This window comes from Melanaphis sacchari, unplaced genomic scaffold (assembly GCF_002803265.2).
Source record: "Melanaphis sacchari strain LSU unplaced genomic scaffold, SCAv2.0 Contig174_pilon_pilon, whole genome shotgun sequence".
NCBI classification, from domain to species: Eukaryota; Metazoa; Arthropoda; class Insecta; order Hemiptera; family Aphididae; genus Melanaphis; species Melanaphis sacchari.
The window spans coordinates 333,794-354,766 of NW_020270814.1; the positions used below are offsets into that span (position 1 = coordinate 333,794).

Consider the following 20,973-nt stretch of genomic DNA (forward strand, 5'->3'; position numbering starts at 1 on the left):
TATACTGTTTCATAAATTACATAAAAGTTTAAATTCTCACGAATGTCTTTAAATCATGATAAGGTAATTTTTATATCATTATATTTATCATTTAAATAAGTTATTTTGTTCAAATTAAAAATTGGAACTTAAAATATCTATTAAAAATTATTGTTATTATACAATTTTTTAGATTTTATTATTTCAGTATGAACTACCAATGAAGAAGCTTGTTAAAATGTTCAAAACTTAAATACAATAAGGAAAGTTTTTATGAAATTTTAACTACAAAATAATTTGCAATTTTTTACTTCAAATGAATATAAAATGTATTAATATAAATATAGACTGTTATAGTGCTTTAGACTATAGTATTTTATAATATTTCGATTTGAACAAAAATTTAATTTGCTTTAGAATAATCATTTTGTAAAACGTTTAAGAAATTAAAAAATGGCGGGGAATAATATTGAGTATACATCGTTTGTTCCATGCACCACGGAATTCCTAGGAATCTTTACCAAAAGCTGATAATTGATATCAAATTTTAAAATATCGGTTATTTTTCGTCGATGTCTGAATTTCCGATTCAAATTTCAAATTTAATATCAACCATATAATACATAATAATTAATAATATTATCATCCTTGTGACTATGTACTTATTGTACTTCAAGGTGTAGTTGCTAGTTGTATTTTAACGGAATTTGCTTTTAATTTTTAAAATTTTATCAATTTATTCAATCTAACATTTTAACTGTCAAGTGCCGAATTTCGGTATCGTTGAAAATTTGAATATTGTTACTTCTTATTATTGTTATTAAATATTGAATTTTCTCTTTTGTACTAGTCGACCTTGTATTTTGTTGGATTTTTCTAAATCCTTTTGTTTTTTAATTTGCGTGTACATTAATAGCCTCGAAGATTTAAAATGAATAAAGAAAGGCGCGTTGGTCGTCGTAGTGTTGTACAAAATCTTGTTAAACTTACTCCCGAATATAATAATGGTAAGTAGTTAAGTATAATTCTGTATTTATTACTTCCTATTTTAAACATAATATTACAACTCGTTCTATGTTATATAATTCATTTTTATATTTTTATGAACTTAAAACATCATATTATTTGAGTTAGATTTGTTTTATTCCTTAAATTAACTATTTGCTATGTGATTACATTAAAACTATTATTATAAAGTTATATAAAAGTAATTTTTGGTTACAATTAAACACCTGTGTTTCATAAAAATCTTACAAAAGTTGTGGTCGTTGTAAAAGTGTCATGCTTGTCACAATTATTTAAATGATGTAACATTTTTATTACTATCTTTAAATATTTATGATAATGATAGGTAATTTATAACAAACATATATTCGTTACTTTATTGAAATAACTACAGTCTACATGCTATACATGTATGAGTCTCAGAACTGTAGATAACTTATTACTTGCAACAATATTACTGTGATAAAGTCCACGAGCATTGGGTTAATCAACAATAATGTAAAACTATAATTATTTTTTGAATATTTGGTACTGTATTCATAATTATGCGATACATAGTGCAATATATAAATAATGAATAAGGGCTATTATTTTAGTATCAAGTAAAATCCCTCTGGTTAATAATAATATTATGCATCTATTGTTGAAAACTATATGTTTAATCTTTAATATTGTTTTATGTTAGAGTAAAGTATCTAGTTAGCATTTACAACACATCATAAATAAAATGATATAACTAGATATTCAAATAATGTAATAACTGTAGTTTAGGTTCAATACTAACAAATATATATATATTTTTTTACCGTAATGTTATAACAAATATATAACCTATCTCTGTGCAATATTAATAAATAAATTTAAATGAAGTAAATTTTTATTATTAAAGAATTTCCCTAGTTTAACTTTTTTGATTTTTTATAATATGATATAAATAGCGTTCATTTTAATAATTACTATGCTGATATCTTCACCCTAACTATAATGACATAAATGCATAATACTTAATTTATATGATCAAAGGTGTCTGATATTGTTTTCTTGTTTATTAATATCTACGTTGTTTTCTGGATTATTTATATTTTAATGATAGGTACTGTTAAAGATAATTAATAATTTAAGATTTAAAATGTAATGAATTTAATAAAACAAAATATGGGTACCATTCTATTATTTAAAAAAAAATTTATTTATTTAATATAATTATATTTGTTGTTAATTTTACAGGTTAATTAATTATATCACCACATAGTTTAGGTATATGGAAAATTAAATACTTTATGTCTATTTGTATTTTTTAGAAGAAAAAGTATCAGTAGGACCAAAAAAAGCTTTATTTGATGATGATACATTTGTTATGAAACGTACATTGAAGCCATTACATGAGGTATTTATAAATATTTATAATATAAAAGCAACAATAATAAATGTACTTCTATTTATTTTTAGATTAACAATTTTCAATTTTCTTCATCAAAATCCAAAAGTCATGATAAACTTTATGCAGAAAATACTTTTGACATACCTAAATCTACGTACATGGATATGTTTAATAACCATAATAAAATTCCATTATCTCCACCTAGTAGAATTAAACTTCTTGAATCATCAATGGGAAAATCCCGCCAAAAGCCTTATGAACCTGTATTGCAATCAAAAGAACTTTTTAACACTTTAATTGACTCACCTTGTACCAAGTATGAAAAAGTACAGTTTAACAATGCATTATCATCTGCCTCTAAATATTTATTAAACCGCCACTTAGAATCTGTCCAAAAAAATGCAGACATATTTAATGTCTCAGAACCTGATGTAAATTTGACTCCTGTCCATGAAAATAATTTCAATAAACTCACAACTCCAAGTTTAATAGATGTAAGTATTGCTCTGAAGCCAGATATATGTCAGTCTTTTAGCCAAACTCAAACATCAAATCTACCTATATTAGATGAAGTAATGAAAAATGAAGAAATTGATGATACTTGCAAGACACAATTATCAAATGTGCCTTTATTAGTTGAAGAAATTGAAAAATTAAAAAACAAAGAAATTGATGATAATCGCCAAGCTCAAACATCAAATCTGTCATTATTAATTGAAGATATTGAGGAACTGAAAAAAAAAGAAATTGATGATATTCGCCAAACTAAATTACAGTGTTGTAATTTAATGAAGACCCGGTTCAAAGAAATCGAACTAGAAATTGAAAAACATTTTGGCATTATAGAAAATAAAGTAAATGAAAACTATGATAAATTGCTGAAAAAAGTTCAAGATGGAAATAATGACAGTAATGAATCACAGATGTCAAATATCACTGTAGAAACAGTGAAGGAAAAAAATTATACTAGAATGACTGGTGCTTATGGAATTTTCAACAATTTAAACAAAGATTGCAGTTTTTTAAAAACTCCTAAGACTAAAGGCAAAACTCGCGAAGAAATGTTGAATAAAGGAGTTTTGACACCATGTACAATGTCATTTGTTTTACAAGAACAATTAATGAATTTGAATAGCAGTTCTTAAGGTAATATTATGTTATGTTTATGTATTATTAAAAGCTTATATTGTTATTATTGATTCTAAATTACTATTTACTGGTAATATTTTGTAATTTTATAACTTCAGATTATTAGTTTTATCATAATTTCTAACCAGATTTGTTTTGTTCATTTGTTAAGACTTACTCCATAAATAGTATAAGTTATTCTTTGTAGTTCCTACATTTCAAGTTGTATGCTTTAGTTCATTTTTTCTTTAAAATAATTAAATTTAGTGATGAATATAAGTGTAGGCCTATACATAATAACTTTCAATATTGATGTTGCAACTGATCAATCAAATTCTTTTCATTATGGCTCTAATTTGTATAATATACTATGTTAAAATTATAGACATTGACAGTATATTTATTTTATATGCTTTATATATATTTATTCTTATTAACTTGTATATTTAATTTTAATACATTTTATGTTAATATTAAGTTTATTTATGTTTCAGAATTTGAGCTATGAATATTCCAAAAAAATAAAACTAACAATATTAAAAGTATTTAATTTGTTAGTCTTTAATTTTTACTGTGACGTTTAATTATTTTTATGCAACAATTCAAGTATTTAATATAATTTTAGTTTTTAATGTTAATAATATTTTTATTTTTTATTATTATTATTATTTATAGATAAATTAATATTACAGTAGTTATTATGATTGCAATATTGTAGTGTTAAATACATTTTTGAATTGATAATTTCATGTTTTGTATCTATAAATTTACCAAACATTTTTTTTCAGTTCTTGTGTAATTTATATATAATATTATATATAATTTAATGAACACTTTTAATAATAAAATAAATTAATTATTTTTTATTAATTAAATAAATAAGGATTATTCTTCAATAATGCTAAAGCAACACCAAAAGCAGAATCTTCTGGCATTTTTACACTTAGTGGGAGATTAAAACAATGTTCTATTTCTTTTTTTATTATATGATTTCTAGTTATGACTGATCCTGATCCTATAATTCTTTGAATTCCAGCTTTCAATAATATTTCTCTTGGCATCATTCTAAAATCAAATCAATTAAATTTTTATGATTTTATATTATAAAATATTGTATTTTACATTGTTTTAAAATAATATATTATACTTACTTGAGTAAATTATTAACCATTCCTTTACAAAAACCTGAAAATATTTCTGGTAATGTAAAGTTATTATTTGTTATATTTATTAATGAACCAAACGTTGTTGGATCATGTCTTTCACTAAAAATTAAAGGGTTTACTATAAGAGTTGTCAAATGTTCTTCGGTTGATAAATGTAATAATCTATTCCATAGTTCATCTGAAATAAAATTGATACATATAACATAGTTATGTATGTGTAAATAAAATATTCTAATATTTAGAAAATAAATAATATTATATATGTGTACTAATAAGCAAGATTTAAAAGTATATTATCAAACAAATATATTACTGTTAGAAGCTTAAAAGGAATTTAAAAAAAAATCCTCAGTATAAACCAGTTTTGATTATAGTGTTTAAATAAAATATAAAGCTGAGATTTTATATGGTTACAAGCTAATAATAAATTGATTTTCAAAATTTAGTTTTGAGCCTTAAATTAAATTAAATGTTATTGAATATTGGTAAATAAATATTTTAAATTACCTTCAGTTATAGTCAATCCAAGAGCAGATATCCAGCTAAGCACAGATCTAACAAAAAAGTCTATGACATTTCCACCATTCAAAGAAGCTGCTACTGCCAAGAAATGGTTATCAAAATATGGAAAATATTCAATACCATCTAGTCTTACAATATAAAATAATACAACAAACCACTATATGAATTATTCAAAATACTAATAATTTTTAATATTACCATATTGTGTCTCAATTGTTTTGGTTATAAATGCAACTTGAGCAGAAGTTGAAATGTTAATAATAGCATCTGTCATTGTTGTTAATGTGGCTATTACTGAACATTGTAAATCACCAAGAGCAACACCTTAATGACAATTTAGTTAAATACATGTATTATAATTTTTAAACATTAATTATTTACCAACTACTATGCCTTTTGGTATTTGATAAATTGTTTCATATAATGTCCCTACATTTATTCCAGGCTGTACAACTGATGGTAATAGGTGAACTGGAAAATTTGCTTCAATTAGTATATCTGTATTCCAGGAACAGTCAATTACATCAAAATATCCCCAACTTGCTGCATTGTGAGTAGACATGATTGGCTTTCCTTGATTACAAAGTATTGATACTACTAAATCTTGAATTGTGCCACAATGCTTAAAATTATTCAATATTTCTGGTCTAAAATATATGTATTAAAACATTTGTATTTTATTTATAAATATTCAATCTTTAGTTACGCCTATTAAACTTACTGATTTTCTTTTAACCAAAAAATAGTATTACAGCCATAACCTGAATATGTATTTAGATGAGAATGAGGTTTTGGCAGCTTAGACAAAAATGTTATATCTGTACGTGCATCTTGCCATGTATATAAACTAGATACCAATTTCTCTGTATCGTTCTTAAAATCATTCTCCCAAAATGTTTGTACAAAATTTTCATTCCAGAAAACTATTCCATGCATTTGACCACAAATACCAATCGCTTTTACCTTATCAGGATCAGTTACAGGTCAATATTTTATCTAAATGATTATTCAAATTAAAAATACTCAAGTGATTTTTTTACCTTTTGGATTAAAACTATTCACATAAATTGTAACCATAACTATGTATATGTGTACTTACATTACAACAAATAAAGAGTACTTAGTTTAAATTAAAATATTTAACTTAATAGGGACCTAAGTATTTTTTTATATTGAATAATTTATATTTTCTGGGATTTTAAGAGATATAGAATGATTCACCGAGCATACTCATTCCTTTTTTTTCTTCAATAATACTTAAGTTGTTCTTTATTTTTAAAACCATAATTTTAAATTCTTGAGATTTTCAGTGCTATTTAAAAAGTATTAAATGAAATAAAGATTATCCTAATTTTTTAATTACGATGTATCCAAATCAAAATTTGAACTTATAGACTAGGTATAGTTCTTGAGTTATTTTAAATTGTGTACTAAGAATAATAGGTTTATGTTAATGCATTTTTAAAATATGGGAGCTATGGTAGTATTAACATTCTAATAATTTAGATTAATTTAACAACATTATTAATTTATCAATTTTATTTGTAAACGATATAATATGTTCGTCTTAGGTAAAATCAGTTGCTTTGTAGTTAATTTTGCAGACTATATAAAAATATTCTTGAAGATTCAATTTTGCCCGTGTTTGTTTTAAATTTCAAAATGATCTTAATAGTTTCTCTACCTGGACTAAATCATTCGGTCTTACAATGAATATTAATAATAATAAATTCAATGATATTTAACAGAAATTACTTCCCTACTACTTTTCCTACACTTTGAATGGCTCTAACCCGTTCCTGCTGTAATTACTGAAATTTCTGATAAAGATTTTACTTTTAGTTTCTCCATCTATTCTATTGTCCACAGTGATAAGGTTACCTGCAAAGTTTTGAAAGTGTTGGATTTCATTATAAGAATATCTGGTGAATTTCAACTATCCCACTGAATTCCTTATATTGTGCACCTGTTAGAGTTACACGAATTATTAAATATGGTTCAGTTATATGGGATCCTTAGACAGTTGATGCATGCAAACAACTTCAGCGTGTATTGTATGAGTTCTTAAGGCTTTATAAAATAAATTTATGGGTGGGGTGGGCAAACAAGATAGTCATCTGTAGCACGTCAATAATTATGGATATTCCTTTGAGTCAGTGTTCCGGGTGTTACGGAACTAAAAATTACGAAACTGACGTGAGAAATCTCTTTTTTTTTTCATTTTTATATCCAACTGAATGCCAACAGTTCATCTATTAATAGTACCATTTCATCACCAACAGATTTCCTTTTGAATAATTATAGTAAAACTTTATCTTTATTACATTTTCAGAGTTGGTTTCTCTAAAGATATTCAACGCAAATTTGACATACAGATGTCTGCCACACATTAAACTTTTGCATTTAAGCGTCTTGATCATCGACAATATGTCATTAGGACCGTGCGTTGCATTGGTAATATAATAATACATGCATTACGATTAATTACATGTTACATATTTGATGTAGGTACCTACGTTGGTATAAGCAGGTAGGTATATGACACAATAATAATAATAATAATAATAATAGAACGATAAAAAAACAGACGAATGTTAAAACGAAATTTATATATTACAAACTACCGAGAATCATAAAAACTATAGGGCAACTATTTATTTACATCGTAAATAAAGTGATCACTAATTTTTAAGAAAAACGACGAAAAAAGAATAACGTGATAATATTTTTGAACGTCATGTTATTAATTTTTCATAATTTATAATTATTTTAAACACGTAAAGGTAATTTGGATTTTTTCTCCAAAATTGTTTTTAAAATATTTGCTAGTTTTGAAATGTTAATACGAATAGGGTACTTAACTTATTTTAATATATTTTTTATTTGATGACAGATTAGTCACAGAGGATATTAAATTATTTGAATATTTAATTTAATTTACCATACAACCAATTGTATACTCCTAACTGTAGGCCCAAATTATAACGACGAGTTACCGATTATAATTTATAACTCGGTGTGTTGGACTTTATTTTAGTACCTAGATTAAGTACCTAACAAACTTTGTCTAAATTAATAAATTATAACAGTAAGGTAAAAAACGGGATTAATAAGGGATAGATTTGAAAATACGGACAAATAACGTTCTGAAAAAAGATTGTCAGGACAACTAAGTATCTACCTACTAAGTACCTCATACTAATTGCAAATTGTAAAAAATTACAAAATATAAATAAGAAATTATTTTATTTTTTTGCTATCTATATTAATATTAGAATCTAAAAAGATAAATTATTATTAATCTATTATTTAAATTAAAATTTATATTAAACAATTAATGATGACTATAGCTAAATTTTATTTGAATACAAAATAATTATTAACAGGACTCAAACTATAAGATATTAAAAATAACTACAATATAGGCTGTATATAGTTTTTCTTAAATATTTATCAAAAAACATTGATCTTACCTAATCAACAAATAATTTATGTGACCGTCTATAGGGTTTACATGTTGACGAAATTGAATATTTACGCGTAAAATAACAATATATTATTAAACAGATTCAGTTTTTTTTTTCTATTCAAAAAGTATTAATCATTGAAATGTATAACATTCCACTGATTAAGTGGAAATAAACTGTTGATAAATATGTTTAAGTTTAATCAAAAACCATGAAAATTTCATACAAAATTCTACCAAGTAATGATTTTAACAATTTAAAAAGTTTTATTATACACAAACACAGACATGATTTTTTTTATAAGCATTTGAAGATCAAATTTCATTAAATCAAAAAAATGTAAAAATTATTTTTATAGTTAAAGCTTAAAAATTTACAAGGTTCATTTACTTTCCTTCTCTTTCAATCTAATTTCCTTTACAAAACAATAATTAAAAAATAATAATAAATAAATAAATCTATTTTTAATAAACTAAAATAATAATACAACTGAGAAAAAACATTAAATATCTAAATTGCTTAAAATATTAAATATATAATTAAATATTTATATTTTTTTAATAAATGCATATAATTTACTTTGTTACTCATATACATCATACTATCTGTATTATATAGTGATAAGCCAAAGCTATAGAATTCGAGCCCTGTAGTTTATAACTATGAAATATTTTTGAATAAATTCTAAAATATTATCTATAAAAACAATATTACCTATTAGAATAATTTCCTTCTATATGTAATGTATACGATTATCAATAAATACTATACAGATATATCTTTATAATTTACATAGTATTGTTGTACATTTAGGTATATAGTTTAATTTTCGATTTAAATATTTACCTTTTCCATAATTTTTCCTGGTGACTTTAAGCATTCTTGCATTGCTTGCAAAATTTTGACAACATCTTGCTCATCACCTTTTTGATGACTAGGATTCATTTTTGCTTTAGTTGGAACCGATTTTGCATAAACAGATTTTGAAGTGCAGCTATCTAAAAGTGAAATTTTGACTGAACTTGTTCCTATGTCAATTCCGAGTATTAATTTTTCAAAATCCATAATGCAACAATTGATGGTTTATCAACTTATTATTTTTGTACAAAAAATAAATATTTTTAACGGGATTCTAATATTTAATTTTATTAATAACAAAATATGTTAACATTAGAACTAACTATATATAGAAGTGCGATGAACTACGTACGCCAAAAATTAAATTAAAACTGATTGGTTGGTTTATTTGAAATATTTGTATACGTATATACGTATACAGTCTATCGCACGAACTGCAATATCACTATATCAGTATTAAATAGTAAAATACTCGCAGGTCAAACTGGTTTGAGGTCACGTTCCTTTAAGTAAACATAAACACGTCCTTATCGAATTATTGTTCATTTTTTTTTATATTTTACTCACACAGTATGTTCTTGTAAAATACGTTCAAGTGTACTGTGTACAACATATTATAGCTATTACCTATCTATTGACTATATTGTTTAAACCAGTCACCAGATAAATGCTCAATGAAGCTTGCATTACTTACACTATAGGCAAAATCTTATTGTAAATAAATAAAGTGGGTTGACATTTATCTGCATTGTATGCTTGTCTATCAAAAATATTATCCCGTGAACCATGACGGGGCACCTATATTATGAGAGTTGATCTTACCAAAACCTAGCTGTTATACAAATAATATAGTTGGTAAATATATAACTTAAAACTAATTATAATTTGATAATTTATAACATGTAAACACAAAGTACAGAGTGTTATACGGTATAAATATTAACTATATGAAACTTTTTAAACCACAAACTTGCATTAAACTTAGAAATTTAAAAGTATACGCAAATCGTAACTCATAAATTGAATTGACAATCAATCAAATTATTCCAAAAAATTTATCGTTATTCAATATAGAAATACAGCACCTACTTATATATAAAACGATTACGATCATTCTGCTAAACGTATATAAACTATAGATACAATATTGTCAATTATTATACTCGTACATAAAATATGAAGAAATAATTATTTGATTAGTGAGCAATTAACCTATATAAATATAGAATAATGAATTAGTCACATTCAAAAACAAAATTGTTTTGCGTGCAAATGATTATTTGTTAAGATTATAATTTAGTTGAAGTTAGAGACCTATAATTTACTTCTTAGTGTCAATAAGAATTACAAATTATAAATAAATTATTAATAGGTAATTAATACCCTTTTCACACCACAAGCGTCATGCATAATCGAATTAAAGTATTAGGTAGTTATTGTTATATGGTGTGAAAAATGAGTACCTAGGTAGATGATTCACTAACTCATCTAATTTTTTACTTTGCTATATAGGTATAAATGTATATTATCGGCATGGTATACAATAATTAGTATATGGTGAACTAATTTGATATAAAAAAAACTATTCTGAACAAAACTATTTATCAGTCAATACTTAATATTACTAAATATTACTAAGTAGTGGCATGGCAAGCATATTTTAAATCCTAATAGAGTTTATTTAAAACATGACAAACCCCACTACCTCTTACAACAATATATTTAATTTAAAATTGTATACTTATTTAAAATTTTTATTATAGGACATAGGTCATAAACAAGTTAATATAATAAAAAAATATAACATGATAATTAATTTATTTTATATAACTATATATATACTAATTACATTTGTTAGGTAAATTAGTAATAAGTTATGTTGAATTTAATTTTGCCAAAAACTTTTCGTTTACTATATTATTATAATTTGTATATCATTATTATTCAAGAAGATTATGGATACCATCGCACATGTTCGTGTTTATACCTAATTAAACTATTCTCATTTAATTATTATAATGTATTAGTAGATATACCTTATACATACTCATATCATATTAACCTCTGGTCTTAGAGTCAATATATCGATTATTAGTTATTACTATAGAACGGTGTGAAATAGTTCGTTGTGTATAATTAACTTAAAATAATCTAAATATCTTGAATATATTTAAATATGTATGTATATAAAATGTAGGTAATAACATAATATGCACTTTTCTGCACTTAAGAGTATAGCCGTTTATATTTCAACTATTAACTCAGAATCTCCATCGATTTTATCAATAATTTCACTAACACGAGAGTTGCAGATAAATATTACAGATGTCTTAACGTAATCTACATATTATATCGCATATTCTATAGAATGTCAAAAATTGTACTAAACGATGTGTTAAGGTTTATAAGTACATTTAAAAACTCCTTAAAGTCTATCGTTATTACTCTTTTATCCACAAAACCAATTTGCAAAATTATTCATAAGAATTAAAATTATTGGCATTTACAAACCTTTTTGTCAATGTTTGTAGATACGCATAATTTTGGCAGAATAGACTACCTAATCTTGCGAAATTAATCTCGACGACTCGACGAACTTGAAATGTTTCAATTTAAATTTTGTAAAATATTTGCATAGACTTGTAGTAGGTTAAACCAAGTCTCTCGACTTAACCAAATTGTAAAGTTACAAACACAATTAAGTAAATAGGTATATTGTATACCTATGTAAAATAAAAAAAAGAAGCCTCAAAATTAAGGTTTTTTAAACTAAAAATAATTGGAAACAGCTACATCATTTCTAAACCAATTTTAATTTTTAATAATACAGAAATACTTACTAGATTTTTGTTTATTTTTAGCTCATTAGTGTATACCTATTACACAATATTTGTTCGCTAAATCTATTGACATAGATATCAAAATCTTTATTCTTTAATAGCATATTACGTATAATAAATATTAAGCTTAGACTAGCAAATTTGACGTTAATTTGACAATATAATATAAACTAAGATGATTGTGTCTTAAATTAATAAACATTTATTTTTTGTTTTTGTGTGGAGTTTATAATTATTATCTACTCTAAAACAGGGATCAGCAACCTGCGACCCGTGTAGCGATTTTATGTGGCCCACGATTATAATTTATAATTGATATAAAAATTTGGAATATCACATTATGTTAGTTGATAACCTAACTTTGTTTATATATACCACGTTAAATTAATAAAGGTACCAAACAGTGATAAAACTTAAATAAATTAAATTAAACTTTATTTAAAATTTAAAATTCAAACTGTAAAATGTAAATAAAAGATGTAGGTATGGCCCGAGAAAATGTGTTGGTCCTTAACACCAAAAAGGTTGCCGAGCTCAGCTCTAGAACATAAAGTAAAATGCTGAAGTTGTTTTGAAAATCTAAATATTTCACTAAACAATAAAATAATAGCTTAAGTAATTGTGATTATTATTTATATATTAATCATTAACCACCAATTATAGATGTCAGTATTAAAAAAATATTCCCATCATCTATTTATGTAGCAGTCACTATAGCAGAAAAATGCAATCTTAAAATGTTTTCATTTATTTGCTACACGTTAAATTTCAATTTAGATTATTCGAAAAAAATATATATTATATTGATAAATAAATTAAACTAAAGTGGAACTTTTGTATGTTTATAATTCAATTAACTGGTTTTTTTATTATTATTATTATTATTACTGTTATTGGAATAATAGTAAATTGGGCGTGGTCGCATGTCAGAGTTGGCGTCCATTGATTATTACTCCAAACTCCGATACTATACTAGTTTTGTTTATTTTTGGATATTTAACCAAGTAGATCACGAGACCACTGACCAGTTGTGTAATTGTGTTTAATGCTATGTAGTTATTATATAGTTGAACACTCTTGTATGTCGCATCGTCGGGAATTAGGCGAGATTCATAGGAGTGTTACTGTCCTTTGGTCTCACGAGTCACGACCAAAACACCGACTCGAGTGAAGCGCATACGAGGTGAAGAGTGATGAGATAATGGCTAAATACATATAACACATAACTATTATGTATATTTTTACTCGTGAATGAGACGAAACGAGTGAACCAAACTTCGTTCCTCGTGTTCGTGTCGCCGCTTCCGTGAGAATGTGCCGAATGTGGAGCCAGCATGAGACGTCAAGGTGGATGATTAGGAATAGTGAGTAGGATTTTTGTCCTAGACGAGTTTGTCAAGAAAAAACGATGGCTGATAGTTTTTGTCTGTGTTGATTTCACTATAAACGTTCGACTGTTCGAGTAGTTTTTGCCATTATTTTTTCATTATTCGATAACATTTAGATGAAACAAATAGTTGGAAATTTATAATTTGATGTACTGTTATCATTACATTATTATTACTATACCTATAGGGAGTTTGAAATTATGTTTAGCTAGGTAATTTTTTTTTTTTAGACTGTCAAGTCGATTAATATAGGTTGTAAAATGGACAACCTCTATAGTTGGTCGGGTATGGAACATTTACAAAGAAAGGTAAATGTATTGATTTTTGACAAACTATCTGAAAGGCAAAACTCACCACATCAAACGCATTTCGGTGAACGATTACAATGTGCTTTTGTGTATCGCCTTGCCAGCTAGTTAAACTTAAAAATGAAAATTAATTTATTGTTTAACCAAGTTTTTAATTTTTTTATGGTAAATATTATTCAAATATTAATACAAATCATAATAAAAATTTAATAAAAGTGTAAATACATTATAAAAATTATTATACAAATTAACATTAAAAAATGTACATAAACATATAACATGTTTTTAGTATGACAATACATAAAAAGGTATATTGTATAGGTACTAAAAAGTAAAAATTATTAAGCTCAGTTTTTAACAGGCAATTTAATTTGGATAAATGAAAAAATTTTCACAGCCTATAACAGAAAATGGTAAGATACTTCAGTATGACATGAATAAATCTGGAAAATGACTTAACAAACAAATAGATTCTTTAGGGTAAGCTAAAGCTAATTTTTTTACTTCATCATTTAAATCATGTTCTGTTACTAAAGTTGAATTTTTGTTCTTAATGTCTCTTAAGATTAATATACTTCTACATTTGCTAGGATAAATATTAACAATATCAATATCGTTGTTTATGCACCGTGAACTGACACCATTCACAAAGTAGTTCAAAAACTCCATAAATGTATTGCTAAAGTTTAACTTGATGAGCAATTCATTAAAAATACTTGAGCATGATTGGAATACCAATGGTGATTTTGAGCATACATCAATTAAATCGTTTATTTCCCACAGCGATATTGCAGACAATATTGTTTTTTCAAAAATTAAAGGATTTACCTTAATGATTTTTTCTTGAACAATTATAGGCAATTTCAATACATTTGATCCCAATTGAGTCCAAACAGCCATTAAAACTGAATTCAATGACTTGTTGTTTTTATTTAAGATAGATTCTATGTATCTAGCATAGATATCAAAGTCTGCCACTTGATCAAGTATTGATTTTAATTTGATCATATGATCAGGTTCTATTACATCAAAATTAATCGCATACAGAAAACTTTGAATGTTAAACTGTGTGCCGAGTGTATTTTTAGGTATAAAGTTTGATGAAGTGTATAATAATGTTTTCAAAATCATCTAAAATCAAAAAAAAAAAGTGTAATCATAAACCATAGGTTTGATATTTTAAAGTGTATCAATATTAATTTAATTTAATACTCCTAAATAATTATTAAAATGTATATGAATAAGGACTTACTAAACACTTTTCAAATATCTCGCCAGAATCATCAGAAACTTTTTTATTTTCCAAATGTTCCAAAAATGCAGATAAACGATCTTTATTTATTTTTCTAAAATTTGATATTTCCATTATAATAGTTTACATATTTCTTCATAGTACTGAAACATTGAACACATGCAACAAAAATTAAATGAACTCGATAATTAATGATTCATTACAATTTAATATAATTTCAAAATTTTAACTTCTGTTTCAATATTTGGATTTTTGATTACAAATTTGAAATTACGATCCACGGATTCACGATAAGCTGCAACTGGTCATGATACTGTTATTATCGCATTTCAAAAAAATTAGTATTGATAATGTTATCCCAATACACTGTTTTTGTATATCATTGTAATCATTGTATTAAAATGGGAAGATAATAAAAGCTAAAAAGTAAAAACCACTTAAGTATCTTAAATTTAAGTAACTTAGTATATATTACTACTAATTATAATTTAATTTTAGTATTAATTTTTCGGAACAGTATTCATTTACGGAGTATTAAATAAATTCAGCATGTCTTTTAGTGGTTTTATTGATTTTTTTCAAAAAGGAAAAGTAAGTGACAAAATATTGCACTATATTACAAATATACTATTGTTGTATTGTATGCATTGTAAAATTATCCATTAAAATATATTTCCAGACATTTAGACCGAAAAAAAAGTTTTCACCGGGCACTCTTCGTTATTCATTGTATAAACATGCACAAGCTTCGTTAAACTCCGGCATAAATTTGAGGAACGCAGTTCAACTGCCACCGGGCGAAGACTTATACGATTGGATTGCTGTTCACGGTATTATTATTAAATTCTATGCTTGTATTTACTATTGAAAATACATCATATCTTAGCAGTAAGTTTAAGTCATAATCTATAAAATATAGCTACATCCATGCATGACTATAAATAATATGCCATGCACGACAAGGATTTGTTGGTTTTTAAATAAATTATTTAAAAATCATATTTCTAATAAATATAATTTAGATGTATAAAATTGAATATAATTTGATATTTACAGTACTATATCACTTATATGCAATTTGCAATGTTGCTTGAAAAAAGTTGATATCTTATTTCACGTAAATTATTATTTATGCTGACAATATTTTTTATTCAGTGGCGTCAAATACGCACTTTGGATAGTTTAATTGGACTGCTATAAATATTGGGTGGGTAAAATTATAAAGTACTGCATACTGCTAATTTTTTTTACAATATTTATTTTATACACAAGAATGTCATTAAACTATTTATATTTATTAATAACTATGCTAAAATAAAATAAAATAATGTTCAAAAAGGTTGTAAATTAGAAGGAATGATTGGTTGATTAAAATATTTGAACTACCCATAACAAATTTTATTCTGTGCCACTACTAATATTTAAATAATAACTAAATTACTAAAATTTACAATAAATTCGATTAAATTTAAATTTATCTTAAATTATATTTAACTCAACTTATTATTTTACCTATAAAATTTTTAAAATTTAATATTTTATTCAGACATGAATTCTGTATTATTCTTTATTCTCAGATTAATATATAGGGGCATATTTTCTAAACAATATTTAAAAAAAAAAAAAAAAAAGAGTATGAAAGAATATTTATTTTAAATATATAATGAATTACTCACAATCATTACATTATTTAAAAATGTTTTTTGTCTTGTTTCAAATTGTATTTATTTATTTTTTAATTCTATGGTTTTCTGTGACTCATAATATTACTTGAGAGCCATAGAATAAAATCATAAATATAGCTAATGTGTAACTAGTTGGCCTACTAAGTTACATACCTAGTATAAAAATTGGTGAATTATATTTTCTAATAACTTGTTGATTAAGAACTAAGAAATAAGCGGCAAAAGTATGTTTAATAATTTTCTAGTACAGTAAGGTTAGGATCTGAATAAAATAAATAAATCTGAAGCATTTAAATGACTTTGTTTTAACAAATTATAATTATAGGTCCATTCATAAACTAACTTTTCCATTAATATTGCAATCTAAATGGTTTTGTTTAAATATTGTCTCTATATACAATACAGAACACTAGTACATAACTTATTTCTTATTTTCAGTGGTCGATTTTTTTAATCGAATAAATTTGATTTATGGCACAGTCTGTGACTACTGTACAGATACATCTTGTCCGACCATGAGTGGTGGCCCTAAGTTTGAATATTTGTGGGCTGATAAAGAAAGGTACAAAAAACCAACACCGTTACCAGCACCTCAGTATGTTTCGCTGCTCATGGATTGGATTGAAACACAAATTAATAATGAGAACTTATTCCCAGTATCAACAGGTAATTTTAATGAAGCCTTATAATGAGAAAACACTTAACATTATAAAATTTGTTGCTCTTTTTAATATTTGTTATTAGATGTACCATTTCCAAAGACTTTTATGCCACTTTGCAAAAAAATACTTACTCGATTATTTAGAGTATTTGTACATGTTTATATACACCATTTTGATCGAATTATATCTATAGGCGCAGTAAGTATTATTATGTATTAAAACAATAAGGAAATAAAATATTCAACTCATCTTTTATTAATTAATTTATTATTTAACTAATTAAAATTAGTGGTTATAATTAAAAAAATAATATGTTTGAATAAAAATCAAATATTTAAACGGTTGAACGTTCTTACAAATATTTACTGAACTATATTTCATAACTATTACTATCAGTCAAAAATATTGAATTAATTATTAATATTAACTTTTGATTATTTGAGGTGAATTCAAAATTGAGTATATTTATACAATGTTTAACCTTAGATATTAACACTATGTGCTTTAATTTATTTTGCAGGAACCACACGTGAATACATGTTATAAGCATTTCTATTATTTCATAACCGAGTTTGATCTAGTCATAAATAAAGAATTGGAGCCATTAATGGAAATGACATCAAAAATGTGCCAGGATTGTCTTCAGAATCAATAATATTTTGTAACCAAAATAGTTTTTAATTTAAAAAAAAACGAAAAATGTATATTTTCAAATACTATGTGGCATTTATTTTAAAACTTTGTTACCTTTAAAAATGTATATTTTTAAATAAATATTCTTTTGTTAATTTAACCAGGAGTTGAATAATATATGATAGTATATTATATTAAAATGAAAAAAAAAAAATGGATTTTAAGAACTTTTTATTTTATTAAATAATGATTACAAAACTTAACCCTCTTGTGTACGAATACGTGCATTTCCATTGGTTAACCTGATAGATAACTCTTGGGCTCTAGAAACAATGGTTTTACGGTTTTTGGATGAAACTCCATGAGCAATTTCTGCACAGTATTTCCTGTTCTGCATCATCAACATTTCCAATTCCTAGAATGTGGATATTTCATTAGAATCCATACAATATAGGTTCAAAGTTAAGTTGTACTTACTCTGACATTGTGTACAAGAACTTTACGGAATTTAGAAGGCAACATGTGTCTGGTTCTTTTGTCACTACCATAACCAACATTGGGCATCAAATACTGTCCCTTGAATCGCCTTCGCACTCTGTTGTCAATACCCTTAGGTTTACGCCAGTTGGGCTACAAAAGAAAAACAATTGAAGAAAAATGATATTATTCAAGATTTAGTATTTGATCAAATAAGACTTACCTTGAGTTTGTCATAACGATCACTCTGATGTCTGATAAACTTCTTTGTACGTTTTTTGATGATTTGTGGACGATACTTAGGCTTGATCGACATGGTTAATCTAAAATAATTAGATAAAAATCAATCTCGATATGTACAGATTTTAACTGATCTCAATAAACGAAAAACGTTTATAAATTTAATAATATATCATTTTGACTAAAAAGAAACACAACGTACGATTCATAATGAAATCTTACAAATGATACATTAGAGGATCGAGTTGATAAATTTGGATTAAAATTTCACAAATATACTTACATTTTACAGGATTGACCTACGGGAAAAGTAGACTTACGTCGAAGTGTCGTATTCAGAGCGAAGAAAAATAAACAACACAGACTGCTGGTGCTAACCGTATTTTGAGGTTATCATTGGTAAGACATTATCTCATTAAACGTATACCAACCTCACGATTCTTACAAAATTTTTTTTTTTGTTATCAATTATTGGCGCCTAAATTCGAAGTTAAATCACTGTGAGCGATGTGATCGTAGTAAAAACCTATAAAGTCACTATGCAGTTCTACAACCTATGTTGATAAATGTTTAGTAGGGCTTGAAAACCGTTCGTCAAAAACTAGATCACTGTATGGGTGTGTTATATTTCAACTCAACTACAAATTATTAAAAACGAAATATGATGGTGATAATTGCAATATTCAATTTATTTTTACCCAAACCGTTGCATAACACTTAACAGTGAACGTTGCTTATAAGATACGCTTTGGGAACAGTACAAAGTTTTATGACCGAATAAACTTTACTGGCGACATGGTAAAAGTAAGGAAAACATTATTTAATTAATTATTAACTTTATTTTTCTATTTTACTTTTACTGCACATTATTGCATTTTAGATATTATTTTAATTTTACACACAATTAATATACATGTATAATCTATTAAAAATTTGTTAATTTTGTATGTGTTTTGTCATTTTTGGCTATTCTATCTTTATACTACTTTTATTCGTATTGTTTAGTTGTTTATTAAAATTAGTGTCTCAGTGGTAAATTAATAGTAACATTGGGAATAGGAAAGCAGGTCCAAGGGGTCCGGGACACCTTTAGACAGTTATATTATGTTTGTAGTTATAATAATATGAGATAATTATGACTAAATCGTTGTTCTAATTGCTTTCAGACCTATTATTACGAAAATGTTGATACTATAATCTTATCTGCGTTTTATACTTAGTATTCCTTGTTCAATAATTGTTATAATATGTAAATATGTAAAATATTATTCATTTAATACCAAAGTAATTTTCAGGCACCGTGTATATTATCAATTAAATTTTGCACTATATTTAAAATAATTATTCTCAACTATGAATGAAATTTCCTATTTTGTATGTGATTCTCCTAAAAGAATTGATTTATTTGAAAAAGCATTTGGTTATTACGGATGCAAATGTTCCTAGGATCGTTGTATCTTTTTAATGTGAATATTATGGCTCTTTTGATTGAATTAAAGTTCAACATTCATTTTTTTTTAACAGATGTGATTTTATTCAATGAGGATTAAAGTTTTTCAAATGATAAATATGAAGCTTTATTGAGTAACAGTAAGGATTACCATATCATCCGCAAATATTAACAGATGTATGTTGGGCATTTTTGGGATATTGTAGCAATTATATTATATTGAAGAGGGTTGGCCTAAGGGCTAAGACCAGTGACGTAGCCAGTGAAGGGGCCCATGTGGTCCGGACCGCCCCTCCCCTCGAAATATCATCGATAATATTTTTTTTTATACTTTTACAGTTTTACGTTTTACATATAGAAAAAATTACTCTCATACAAACCAAACCACATAATAACTGCTTGTCTACGTAGATAAGAATTTACACAATATTAATACCTACCTACCTAATATAAGATAAATTTGTAAATATAATAATCATGATTGTCTTTTATCAAATAACTAGATACTAAATTTTATCTTTTATTGATATAC

At 25.3% G+C, this 20,973-nt stretch overlaps 5 protein-coding genes across 6 annotated transcripts; 2 read left to right on the plus strand and 3 right to left on the minus strand.

Moving 5' to 3' along the window:
- The first annotated feature begins 693 nt into the window (after nt 1-693).
- Nucleotides 694-4,026, plus strand: LOC112592413. Its single transcript, XM_025336443.1, has 4 exons — nt 694-986; nt 2,286-2,371; nt 2,434-3,511; nt 3,988-4,026. Exons 1-3 carry the CDS (start codon nt 911-913, stop codon nt 3,508-3,510), a joined length of 1,239 nt encoding a protein of 412 aa, XP_025192228.1. The 5' UTR covers nt 694-910; the 3' UTR covers nt 3,511; nt 3,988-4,026.
- A 307-nt stretch (nt 4,027-4,333) lies between these two features.
- LOC112592409 (sedoheptulokinase-like) lies at nt 4,334-9,870 on the minus strand. 2 transcript variants are annotated; one of them, XM_025336439.1, is made up of 7 exons: nt 9,495-9,870; nt 5,903-6,144; nt 5,563-5,828; nt 5,380-5,505; nt 5,167-5,304; nt 4,645-4,837; nt 4,334-4,558 (listed from the first exon to the last, which is right to left on the minus strand). In XM_025336439.1, the coding sequence occupies exons 1-7, from the start codon at nt 9,711-9,713 to the stop codon at nt 4,360-4,362; spliced, it is 1,383 nt and encodes a 460-aa protein (XP_025192224.1). In that variant the 5' UTR covers nt 9,714-9,870; the 3' UTR covers nt 4,334-4,359. The 2 variants fall into 2 exon arrangements, with proteins under 2 accessions (XP_025192224.1, XP_025192225.1); XM_025336440.1 differs by having other exon boundaries at nt 5,903-6,177; nt 9,495-9,570.
- A 4,484-nt stretch (nt 9,871-14,354) lies between these two features.
- LOC112592406 lies at nt 14,355-15,677 on the minus strand. Its single transcript, XM_025336436.1, has 2 exons — nt 15,295-15,677; nt 14,355-15,173 (listed from the first exon to the last, which is right to left on the minus strand). The coding sequence occupies exons 1-2, from the start codon at nt 15,406-15,408 to the stop codon at nt 14,466-14,468; spliced, it is 822 nt and encodes a 273-aa protein (XP_025192221.1). The 5' UTR covers nt 15,409-15,677; the 3' UTR covers nt 14,355-14,465.
- Nucleotides 15,678-15,703: 26 nt separating this feature from the next.
- Nucleotides 15,704-18,362, plus strand: LOC112592407 (MOB kinase activator-like 3). The gene is made up of 6 exons (XM_025336437.1): nt 15,704-15,720; nt 15,793-15,885; nt 15,974-16,124; nt 17,418-17,645; nt 17,724-17,839; nt 18,162-18,362. The coding sequence occupies exons 2-6, from the start codon at nt 15,844-15,846 to the stop codon at nt 18,294-18,296; spliced, it is 672 nt and encodes a 223-aa protein (XP_025192222.1). The 5' UTR covers nt 15,704-15,720; nt 15,793-15,843; the 3' UTR covers nt 18,297-18,362.
- Nucleotides 18,363-18,488: 126 nt separating this feature from the next.
- On the minus strand, nt 18,489-19,384 carry LOC112592408 (60S ribosomal protein L32). Its single transcript, XM_025336438.1, has 4 exons — nt 19,275-19,384; nt 18,975-19,074; nt 18,752-18,904; nt 18,489-18,689 (listed from the first exon to the last, which is right to left on the minus strand). The coding sequence occupies exons 2-4, from the start codon at nt 19,065-19,067 to the stop codon at nt 18,534-18,536; spliced, it is 402 nt and encodes a 133-aa protein (XP_025192223.1). The 5' UTR covers nt 19,068-19,074; nt 19,275-19,384; the 3' UTR covers nt 18,489-18,533.
- Between the last annotated feature and the right edge of the window lie 1,589 nt (nt 19,385-20,973).

What these genes read in the sequence shown, in the direction of transcription:
- LOC112592413 (XM_025336443.1), top strand. Translation starts at nt 911, where the DNA reads ATGAATAAAGAAAGGCGCGTTGGTCGTCGTAGTGTTGTACAAAATCTT. An exon ending in TACTCCCGAATATAATAATG is followed by an intron (nt 987 to 2,285) that starts GTAAGTAGTTAA and finishes TGTATTTTTTAG; the next exon opens with AAGAAAAAGTATCAGTAGGA. An exon ending in CATTGAAGCCATTACATGAG is followed by an intron (nt 2,372 to 2,433) that starts GTATTTATAAAT and finishes ATTTATTTTTAG; the next exon opens with ATTAACAATTTTCAATTTTC.
- LOC112592409 (XM_025336439.1), bottom strand. Translation starts at nt 9,713, where the DNA reads ATGGATTTTGAAAAATTAATACTCGGAATTGACATAGGAACAAGTTCA. An exon ending in ACCAAAAGGCATAGTAGTTG is followed by an intron (nt 5,506 to 5,562) that starts GTAAATAATTAA and finishes ATTGTCATTAAG; the next exon opens with GTGTTGCTCTTGGTGATTTA. An exon ending in TGGATTGACTATAACTGAAG is followed by an intron (nt 4,838 to 5,166) that starts GTAATTTAAAAT and finishes ATTTTATTTCAG; the next exon opens with ATGAACTATGGAATAGATTA.
- LOC112592406 (XM_025336436.1), bottom strand. Translation starts at nt 15,408, where the DNA reads ATGGAAATATCAAATTTTAGAAAAATAAATAAAGATCGTTTATCTGCA. An exon ending in AGATATTTGAAAAGTGTTTA is followed by an intron (nt 15,174 to 15,294) that starts GTAAGTCCTTAT and finishes TTTTGATTTTAG; the next exon opens with ATGATTTTGAAAACATTATT.
- LOC112592407 (XM_025336437.1), top strand. Translation starts at nt 15,844, where the DNA reads ATGTCTTTTAGTGGTTTTATTGATTTTTTTCAAAAAGGAAAA. An exon ending in CTTATTCCCAGTATCAACAG is followed by an intron (nt 17,646 to 17,723) that starts GTAATTTTAATG and finishes ATTTGTTATTAG; the next exon opens with ATGTACCATTTCCAAAGACT. An exon ending in GAATTATATCTATAGGCGCA is followed by an intron (nt 17,840 to 18,161) that starts GTAAGTATTATT and finishes TTTATTTTGCAG; the next exon opens with GAACCACACGTGAATACATG.
- LOC112592408 (XM_025336438.1), bottom strand. Translation starts at nt 19,067, where the DNA reads ATGTCGATCAAGCCTAAGTATCGTCCACAAATCATCAAAAAACGTACA. An exon ending in ATCGTTATGACAAACTCAAG is followed by an intron (nt 18,905 to 18,974) that starts GTAAGTCTTATT and finishes TTTCTTTTGTAG; the next exon opens with CCCAACTGGCGTAAACCTAA. An exon ending in TTCTTGTACACAATGTCAGA is followed by an intron (nt 18,690 to 18,751) that starts GTAAGTACAACT and finishes TCCACATTCTAG; the next exon opens with GAATTGGAAATGTTGATGAT.